At 44.0% G+C, this 10,538-nt stretch overlaps 1 protein-coding gene across 2 annotated transcripts; it reads left to right on the forward strand.

The window, feature by feature from the left end:
* The first annotated feature begins 7,453 nt into the window (after positions 1–7,453).
* LOC115091219 (histone H2A type 2-B-like) lies at positions 7,454–9,949 on the forward strand. 2 transcript variants are annotated; one of them, XM_029601291.1, is made up of 2 exons: positions 7,454–7,510; positions 7,636–9,949. In XM_029601291.1, the coding sequence occupies exon 2, from the start codon at positions 7,645–7,647 to the stop codon at positions 8,023–8,025; it is 381 nt and encodes a 126-aa protein (XP_029457151.1). In that variant the 5' UTR covers positions 7,454–7,510; positions 7,636–7,644; the 3' UTR covers positions 8,026–9,949. The 2 variants fall into 2 exon arrangements, with proteins under 2 accessions (XP_029457151.1, XP_029457152.1); XM_029601292.1 differs by having other exon boundaries at positions 7,465–7,485.
* Positions 9,950–10,538: the final 589 nt, after the last annotated feature.

The following is a 10,538-nucleotide window of genomic DNA, read 5'->3' on the forward strand; positions in this document are numbered from 1 at the left end:
CTTGGAAATGGATGCTAAGGTGATGGAGTGGATAACAAACTGGTTAAGTGACAAGTGTAAAGGTAAATGGAACCTACTCTGAAGAGAAAGTGTTGAATGCCACAAGGATCGGTATTGGGACTTTCTGTTCAATATCTTCTTATCTATGTTGTAGAAGGGATAGAAGATAAAGTTTGTCTATTTGTGGATGATAGTAAGATCTGCAACAGAGTGGACATGCCTGAAGGAATAGAGCATACAGCTTGGAATCAATGCCAAGAAGTGCAGAGGTATGCATCTGGATTGCAGTAATCCAAAAGAGCAGGAGGTGATGATGGGGGGGGGGGGGCGGGGGAGTGATAGACTAATGTATATGGTCCAGAAGAGGGACTTGGCATAATGGTGTCTGGTGATCTGAAGGCAGCAAAGCAATATGACAGTGCGATAGATAAAGCCAGAAGGATGCTGGGTTGCATAGAGAGAGAAATAACCTTTAAGAAAAAGGTGATGATGCCATGGTACAGGACCTTAGTGAGGCCTCACCTGGAGTACTGTGTTCAGTTCTGGAGACCGTTATCTCAAAAAGGATAGAGACAGGATGGAGGTGGTCCAGAGAAGGGCAACCAAAATGGTGGGGAGGTCTGTATTGGAAGACTTAAGAAGAGGGTGAAGGATTTGAATAAGATACCTTCGAAGAGAGGAGGTGCAGGGGTCATATGATACAGACCTTCAGATGCCTGAAAGGTTTTAATGAGGCATGAGCTTCAAACCTTTTCCTTTGGAAAGGAAACTATAGAACTAGGGTTCATGAAATTAAATGCCAGGGGGAGACGACTCAGAAACAACATCAGGATCTATTTCTTCACTGAGAGGGTGGTGGATGCCTGGAATGCCCTCTCGGAAGAGGTGATGATGATGAAAATAGTAAATTAATTCAAAAGGGAGAGCACAGTGTCAAGAGTTGGTGGCGCGAAGGCAGTGGACTCCCGAAGAGGTGACTTGAAGGCATGGGTGATTCGATTAGCCTTCCTTCAGTTCATGGACCGATTTTAGAAGGAAAGTCTATGAAAGTTATGTCAGATAAATGCGACTGTGGTGGCATACATAAATCACCAAGAGGGACTGGTAAGTCGACAAGTGTCTCTAGAAATGGATATCCTCCTGCTGTGGGCGGAACTTCATTTTCAGGCACTGTCAGCCTCCCATATAGCAGAAGTAGACAATGTGCAGGCAGATTATTTGTCACGAGTTGTATGCAGGAGAATGAGAACTGGCTCTCAAAGTTTCATCTTATTGTGGATAGCTGGGCCTGTCCCTTCCATGATCTAATGGAGACTCGCAAGAATGTGAAAATGAAGAGATTTTACAGTCGGACAAGGGATGTTCAAGCTCTCAGAGTGAATGTCCTAATCCAAGTGTGGCCACAAGAGAAGTTATGTGTTTTCGCCATGGCTCGTGATTGACCATTTGTTGCAGAAGATAGTGTGACATCCAGGCATGGTGCTTCTGGTGGCCCTGGATTGGTCATGCAGGCTGTGGTACGTGGATCTGCATCTTCTGATGGCAACTCCCTCTTCTCGGGGGGGGGGGGTTGTTATGGCAGGGACAATTCCCCTCCTACCCCCCCCCCCCCATGACAGTTTGAGTCAGTTTTGTTTTATGGTTTGGCCCTTGAGAGGTCTAGGCTCTTAAAGCAAGGTTACTCAGGGCAGTGGTGGAAATGCTTTTGAGAGCGTGCAAGTTTTCCACCTCCTTGGCATATATTCACGTTTGGTGGGTGTTTGAATACTGGTGTCAGAATCACAATGCTTTGCCTGCTTCAGCACCTGTTCCCTTAATCTTGGAATTATTACAAGAAAATCTGAGTAAGTGATTAGCCTTGAACATGCTGAAGGTGCAGATGGCTGCTATTTCATGTTTTCGGGGCTGCGTGCAGGGGAGACCGCTCTCTTCTCACCCAGATATATCTAGGTTCTTGAGGGAAGTAAAACACCTTAGACCTCCCTTGCATTTTCCAGTACCCTTGTAGGATTTGAATCTGGTTCTCCCCTTTCTGGTGAATCTGACCCATCTCCTCTCTGGGATATTTCCTTGCAGTTACTGACTCTGAAGATGGTGTTTTTGGTCACTATTTGTTTTGTTTCGGAATTGCAAGCCTTGTCATGCAAAGATCCTTTTTTGGTTATCACTCCGGATAAGGTGCAGATTCAGACAGTACCTGTCTATCTTTTGAAGGTGGTTTCGGAGTTTCACTTAAACCAATCAGTTGTGTTATCCTTGAATAAGGATATGGGTGGTCAGGAATGCAGGAAATTGTGGCTGTTGGATGTGCGGTGGCACTTATTGCGTTATCTGAGGGTTACAAATGAGTTTCAGAAATTGGATATACTTTTTGTTCATCGGGGGATGAAGAAGGGGGAAGCAGCTTCTCTGGACATAGTGGCTCATTGGGTTAAGGAAGAAATGTCAGCAGCCCATGTGGATTCCGGGAAGCCTCTTCCAAGACAAGTCATAGCGCATTCGACCTGGGCTCAGGCGGTTTCCTGGGCAGAATTGTTTGCTTTCTCCAGCAGAGCAGCAGCATAGTCGTCTTTGCATACGTTTACCAGGTATTACCGACTGGATGTGGAGGCATGGGAGGATTCTGCCTTTGCTAGGGCAGTGCTGCTTGGATCTCAGGCAGCCTCCCGCCCTTTGGGGGAGTAATTTTGGTATATCCCACTGGTGTGGACTGGCTTGCGTAGATGAAGAGGAAGATGAAATTACTTTTTAATCTGAATTTCCTTTCCTTAAAGTGAGGCAAGCCAGTCCACCTTCCTGCCCAAGGATGCCTTGAAGTGGCCAACTTTATTCAGTGTTGCTAGATCCTTGTCCAGAAAGGAATGAGGTTCCAGGATCCTTCATGCAGCTGGACTCCCACTCCCTTATTCTTCTAAGATACTCTGCTAGTCCTAGCGGAGCTGAGTCCAGTGTTTCCATTGTTTAAAAAAAAAAAAAATTAAAAGAGAAGAATCCACAAGGTTAAGTTGAATATAGTGTTTGTAGGATACAATGATATTGATAATGTTTAGTGGTTAGTGTCCACAGTTTGCTTTTGGAGAAATACTGGCTTGGCTGGTGCCTGAGGAGAGCTATGAGGATAACATTTATTTATTTATTTGAGTTTTATATACCATTGTTCAGTATTGCCATCACAACGGTTTACAAAGGTTTTAACATTGTGTTAACATGATTAAAGATTTTACGTAGGTGAGTTGTGGAGGTTGGAGAGGTTATATGATACAAGAGGTTATATGATACAAGAGGTGTGGTGTTAATTATTGTAGGGGGTGGGTTTCTTGTAATAGGCTGGTAGAAAATACAATGTAACGAGGATATTTTTCAAGGGTAACAAGGATATAAGTATAGAACAAAAGTATAATATAAAATGTAGGTTATATTATAAACATAGGTTGTGTTCTAGAAGAAAAAAAACAAAGGTTAAATTATAAAGCACGTGCAAGTAACAAAGAACATCAGCAAGTCTTTGTTCTCCGTCTCCACCTGCTGTTGGAGTGTACAACCCACTGCTGTGGACTGGCTTGCCTTACGTGGAGGAAAGGAAATTGTCAGGTAAGAAGTGATTTCACCTTGTTACTAGCCCCTTAAGAAGAAATTGGCAGCTCATCACTACCATGTTTACATGGTAACAGTGGTCTTTTAAGAGCCATAAACCGGTCTGTTTTTCAGGATATTCACAATAAATATGCATGAGATATTTGCATGCACTGCCTCCCATTCTATGAAAATATATCTTGTGCTTATTTGGTATGGATAGCCTGAACTTCAGCCTTGTCTAATACTCAAGGACCAGAGTTACATGCCTCTGTGTCCCTCTTTAAAATGCACATTGAAGACTAATCTCATCATTTCTAGAGTTTACAGTCATGCATTCATTCTTCTAAGTTGCCTCTAAGCTACATGCTTTTTGTACTCCTTGGACATTATTTCCTAACTTTCATACCCAAGCCCCATTTACATTAATAAAAATGGTGTGAGGTATGCTAAATTCATGATGCCACTAGTGTGGATATGGAGAGGACTTGTATGGTCAAAAGAAGAGCTAAAGTAGACCTACATGTCTCTCTTCCAAGTTTAATAGAAATCAAGAGCCAGGGAAAAGAGACAAACATGAACTTATCACAGTGGACTAGTTCCCTCTTTAACAGCCCGGTGCAATATTGGCGTGCAGAAAACGGGTGCTGCTTTCCTAATGCGCGCTGCTGCACCTCTCTTTTGCGCCTGCTGTAATATTTAAAAGGGGCTGCTGCTAAAAAAAAAAAAAAAAGGCAATAGGGAACATTGTGCCTCCTTGGTAGCGGGCACCCAGGAGAGGTGTCTGTCAGTGCGGGTTAGGAAAACGCACGCTCAATTTTACGAGTATCTGTTTTCCTAACCTTGACTGCTGGTGCCTTTTATTTTTATTGTTTTGCCAGTTCTTTTTTTGGTTGCTGTGGAGCAGATGTTAATTTTTAGAGTAAAAACATGTGCCTTTTTTTTTTTTTTTTTGCATCTAGGGTTTTAACTAATAGCCTTATCAAGATGAAATTACATGTGATGAGTGCTATTACTTATGTGCTGGTTTGGTTGTGCTAATCCCTGTTTTGCATGAGGCATTTTGGACACGTGTAAAGCTGTGCCCTCTGCTGCATGTGCTATATGCCATTGGCCTATACCTGCATTACAACTAGTGCTCCTTGCATCTTCTTGTTTTACTCTGCCTGGCCTAAGAGTGGCTGGAATGATTCACAAGAGGAAGCGCATGAGGGGGAAAAGGAGGAGGTGCTGTGTCCACTGCACTGAATTGGGCCCAGGCTACCCCAGCCTTGCCTGCTGCCCACTAATTATTACCACACTCCATGCGTCCTATTGGCACTGGGCCGCAGTGCCATGTAGGCTCAGAAAGAAGTGCCCAAGCACCACCAGTGCTGTCTCTTGTTGCTGTGAGATGCTGAGCCTAGAGCTCAGTTGCTGGTCTGGAACTGAGCCTTGGAGCAATGACTTGCCTGTGGCACACCTGCTCAACAGTGGCGTAGCCACGGATGGGCCTGGGTGGGCAGGTGCCCACCCAACTTAGACCCAGGCCCACCCAACTGGCACTGGAACTGCAAGGCTATCGCGGGATCCCATCCCCGCGACAGCGAACAAGAGAACCCACGCACACGTGGGGAAGCGCTGCTGCGGCCGTATGGCCAACCGGTCTTCCTGTTCGGGGGGGAGGGGGGAGCGGAAGCGCCGCGCGCAGCTTCCGCTTCCTCCCCCCAATGCAGGAAGATCAGTTGCCTCTCCTGCTGCCACCCGTTCTCCTGCTATCTTCGGGTCAAACGGCCCGCCGAACTTCCTGTTTGGGGGAGCGAAAGCGCTGCGCACAGCTTCCGCTTTCTCCCCCAGAGCAGGAAGATCAGCTGCCTCTCCTGCTGCCACCGGCCTCCTGCTATCTTCGGGCGTCGGGCCGTACTGCCCGCCGATCTTCCTGCTTGGGGGGGGGGAGGGAGGAAGCGGACGTTGTGCGCTGCGCGGCACCCCCCCCCCCCGACAGGAAGTTCGGCGGGCAGTACGGCCCGACGCCCGAAGAAGATAGCAGGAGTCCGGTGGCAGCAGGAGAGGCAGCTGATCTTCCTGCTCTGGGGGAGAAAGCGGAAGCTGTGCACGTGCTTGAATGTGTATGTGTGGATGAGAATGGGAGTGTGTGTGGGTGAAAACTGGAGCCTGGGTGTGTATGTGGGTGAGAATGGAAGCTTGAATATGTGGGTGAATGAGAGCTCGAATGTGTGTATGTGTGGTTGAGAATGGGAGCCTGGGTTTGTGGGTGGGTGAGAATGGGAGCTTGAATGTGTGTATATATGGGTGAGAATGAGAGCCTGGGTTTGTGTGGGTGGGTGAGAATGGAAGCTTGAATATGTGGATAAGAATAGGTGCTTGAATGTGTGTATGTGTGGGTGAGAATAGTACCTTAAATGTGTATATGTATGGATGAGAATGGGAGCTTGAATATGTGTGGGTGAGACTGGGAGCATGGGTTTGTGGGTGAGAATGGGAGTCTGGGTTTATGTGTGTGGGTGAGAATGGGTGCCTGGATGTGCATCTGTGTGTGCATAAGAATATAAGCCTGGGGAGGGGTGAGAACTTGAATGTGAGCTTGTGGGGGGGGGGGGGAGAGCATATGAGAGTGACAGCTTGAGTGTGTGAGAGGGAGTCTGTGAGAGAAAGCGTGTGTGTGTGTGTGGAAGGGAAGAAGACAGTAATAGAAGAAAGACACTGAAAAGGAATTAGGAAATGAGCTATAAGGGAAAAAATGGGAAAAAGAGACCAGGACCAACTGATTAGAAAAATACAAAGATCAGACAACAAAGGTAAAAATATATATCTATATTTTGAGATGTTAGCAATTTAAATATAAGCAACACAACCGCTCTCTCAAAATTTATGGACAGGTAGGAGCCGTGTATAAAATCGTAATAATAAGAAGGCTAAAGTACCACAAATCACCGTGAATTATGTTTGTATCATTAAGTAAACCTCATACTTAGGCGTAGATGTGAATGCTATGCTGCATAATTTGGCATTATTTATCAGTAAAAAAACAACTAGTAGACCTGCATGCCTACAGCCCACCCATGTTAACCTTGTGCCCACCCAAAAAATCAATTCTGGCTACGCCACTGCTGCTCAAGTGTGAAGGTAGGCCGATTAGGCAGGCACTACTGTCCTACATAATGTAATAATGAATGAGCCTCAGTCAGAACCCCTAGAGAGTTATGCCCTAGTGAAGGCTGGTAATTATAAACATATATACGATCCATGGCTCTCTTAGGTTTTTAGAGACTCATGCTATGCGATGAGAATCTGTTGTGAAAGATGAAGTATTTATTGTAGTCTTTGCGTTCAACATTCGAAACCTGGTGATTACAGTTTATATTTAGGGAATATGAATGCACCGTGGATTTTTTAAAACTAAAGTTTATGTATGTACAACTACTTTCTGTACTGCATTCTCTCCGCTCATCTCACTCTGCTGAATTCTAGCCTACCACACGACCCTGTTTAGAGGATTTTTCTAGGGACACTTTTTGATATGTCTCAGATGTTCAGATAAGGACTTTTAATATAGCTTTGCTGGTTAGTAATGGAAAAAGCTTGAAACAAATCCCACTGAAATCCTGTATAAACCACTGAAAAAAAAAAATGAAACTTGTAATGTCGTTCTATGTCAGCCAAATTCGCTATTTAACGATAGACACGCGCCTCTCCACCCAAGCAATTCATCGCGCTGTCAGTATAGCCCGGATTTGCAAGGGTGCGGGAGGTTCTATGCAAATCAGGGATGGAGGCGGCAACCAATGGGAAGGAGGTGGCAGTGTCGGCCAGCCAATAGGAAGCGGGCGGGAGGGGGCGTTTTCTTTATAACTCGTTAGCGGAGCGTTGCTTATTGTCAGTGCAGCTACGGCCTCGGACATTTTGGTTACTGTGAGCAGCGGTTGTAGCTAGAGAGGTAGGGGGAGGCGCCAGTTCTGGGCTGCTGCTGGTTTTTTGGCTCTCTGCCGTTTCGGGGGATTTCGTTTGGGCCTGACTGTGACTTTCTTTCCTCCCTTTCTTTTTCCTTTCTGCGCTTTGCAGTCTCCCGACATGTCAGGCCGAGGGAAATCCGGCGGCAAGGCCCGTGCCAAGGCCAAGTCGCGCTCGTCGCGCGCCGGTCTGCAGTTCCCGGTAGGCCGCGTCCATCGTTTGCTCAGGAAGGGTAACTATGCGGAGCGCGTGGGGGCTGGCGCCCCCGTCTACCTGGCCGCCGTACTGGAGTACCTGTCGGCCGAGATTCTGGAGCTGGCGGGCAACGCGGCCCGCGACAACAAGAAGACGCGCATCATCCCGCGGCACCTGCAGCTTGCTATCCGCAACGACGAGGAGCTGAACAAGCTGCTGGGCGGCGTGACTATCGCGCAGGGCGGCGTGCTGCCCAACATCCAGGCCGTGCTGCTGCCGAAGAAAACGCAGACCTCCAAGAAGTGAGTCTGGCCCCCACGGATTGCTAGTAACAACAGTAATAAATCACATCCAGCTTTCTAGAGGAAGCACTTCGTCTCCCCACCCGCCTCTTATGTCTTGGCTTTGTAGTTCAGAAGGTAAAGTTGTGTCGTTTGCTGTTTAAAACAAAACCCCTTTAGTTGTACTGTGGGGCGTGACGACGTAGAACGGGGACCAGATTTTGTGTGTTTGGTTTTCTTGTGGCATTACCTGAATTTGTAGGTAGACGATGTTTAGCTGATGTACAATGAGCAGTGTTGGCCTTGAGAAGAAAATGGTTTCTGTATTGTTACTGTGGGTGGGTTTTGGGTTTTTTTTTTTGTCTAACACCCGCAGACTACCGGGACCTCGATCGCTTATACACATCTCAGTTCTGCTTTTAAACCTTTGGATGTTTTTTTTTTCTTTGCTAAATTTGTGATCGGAAAAGCTGCTAAGCGCACAGCAAAGTGGAATCCGGATCTCTGGCAAGATGACTTTGTCTCTCTGGCTCCGTTCATGATTTATTTTCTCAGCTTGTATACTGGCGGAATGGACTCTCTCTCTCTCTGCACTCCTGGTTTTACCGCAAGAAGTATTTCCAGAAGCGATGGAATGACGTTCGCTTGTCTGCATATGCTCTTTTAGTAATTTTTTTTTTAATTTTTCTTACCTTGTCTCCAGTCCAAGGATGGAAAAATCATGCATACATCCAGACTTTTTCTTTTCCCGAAACTCTTAACGTGATTGCAGTCATGTTTCTAAAAAACTGTAAGGACTTATGTCAAGAGTTGGCCCATATATTTATTCGTTCCCCTATGTTAGAGCCAAAGTAATTTTGCCAAAATGTGTCCTGTACTTTTAATTACAAGATATTAGCTGACTCTGTAAAATTGGGTGACTTAAAATGTAGAATTTTTTTGTTAACCTTTGTATGCAAGTGAAACCATGAAAATAGTGGTTTAAAGCTAAACACTTTAAAACTTAACAATAGATATGAGTCTAGAATTGCATCAAAACTGCTTTGGGATGACTGAATACTCTGTTTGGAAATGGGTTAAAGCATGTGTAAGGAGTCTGGTGCCTTGCTTAGTAGCAATAGACACCAAATAGCCACTTCCAAATTGTAAAATTAAATGGTGCAATATTGCAGAACACTGCAACATATTGCCCTACATTGTCAATTTGTATGTGTAACTTCTTTAGACATAGATTTAAAGAGCCAAAATATGTTTAAAGCTTGATTAATGTTGCACATAATAATGTTGACCTCAATTTAAGTTGGTTTATTAGAGATTGTGAACTAAAGGTGTCTGGTCTTGATGTGCATGCTCTAACAAAATCTGATTCCTTATGTAGATTAAAAATGTGAGCACCTAATTTCTGCTTGAAATAAACTCCAAATTTTACAGGCTTGAGAGAAAAGTGGTCATGGTCTATGTTGCATGACATAAACATGATCATTGGTTCATTTCTCTGAATCTTTGAAGGAGGTATTTGCTTTTTGGTCTACTAATACATTTTTGACAAGTGCAAGGATGCTCAGAGTCTCATAAATGTGTATGAAATTTGGGAGTCTGAGTTAAAAAAAAAAAAAAATAAATAAATAAAAATATGCCTGTATGGCTAAATTGAGTTGACCACATCACTGGAAGACTTTCGGAATACAATGAAATACTGTGCGTGTACTAAATATTGAATTGGTGTTCTCATTGTATTAAACCTGAACTGTGAGATTACAAGGTTCTTAACTTGCTACAGACATGAAAAGAATGTGGTTTGGCCCTAGTCCTTTTCCTGTTGAGAAGCTAATTTGTGGATTGCAGTTTAATTTTATTTTTGTGGTATTCTCTAGTTGCACTCTTGACATGCAATGCTCCTGTGCAATATTTTTTTTCTTTATATAAAATAAAGTACCAATTACATATTCTGCTTTTTGAATTAATATTTAAAGGACTTTGGGAGAAGTACTTCATACTCCATTTCACCTGGAAAGATTCCATTTTGCTTTTAAGGTTTTAATCCAATGAATAAACTGAAATCTAAACAAACAAATTTCACTTGATGGTAATTGTATGTTGTAACAAACTATCTTCCTGTACACTAAATAGGAAGATCTTAACAGCTTGTCAACTATTTACTGCTTGGAGCGATGACTTGTTCCATAATGTCTGGGGTGATCAGCTTCATGAATTTTGGAAATAAGAGAATGACCAACCAATGAGCAGAATTAAGAGCTGTAAAAACTTGTAGTTGCATGCATAAGCAATAATAAAATTCTGAGCTTATCTACTAATTACTATAAAATTAAAAAGTAATGACTTCATGTCATTAGGAAACATTGATAGTGTATATTAGTAGTCATTTGTAGCTTAATGGATATTCTGATGTAATAGAGAATCTTATGAACCAACTTTATTTGCATGTGGTGCTAGCATACATTACTAATGTATAACCTAAAGCAAGTTTTAATGGTACTACTATCCCTTTCAAAACTAGTCTGCACAATTTGACTGGTA

The sequence above is a fragment of the Rhinatrema bivittatum genome, chromosome 4 (genome assembly GCF_901001135.1).
Source record: "Rhinatrema bivittatum chromosome 4, aRhiBiv1.1, whole genome shotgun sequence".
Lineage (NCBI taxonomy): Eukaryota > Metazoa > Chordata > Amphibia > Gymnophiona > Rhinatrematidae > Rhinatrema > Rhinatrema bivittatum.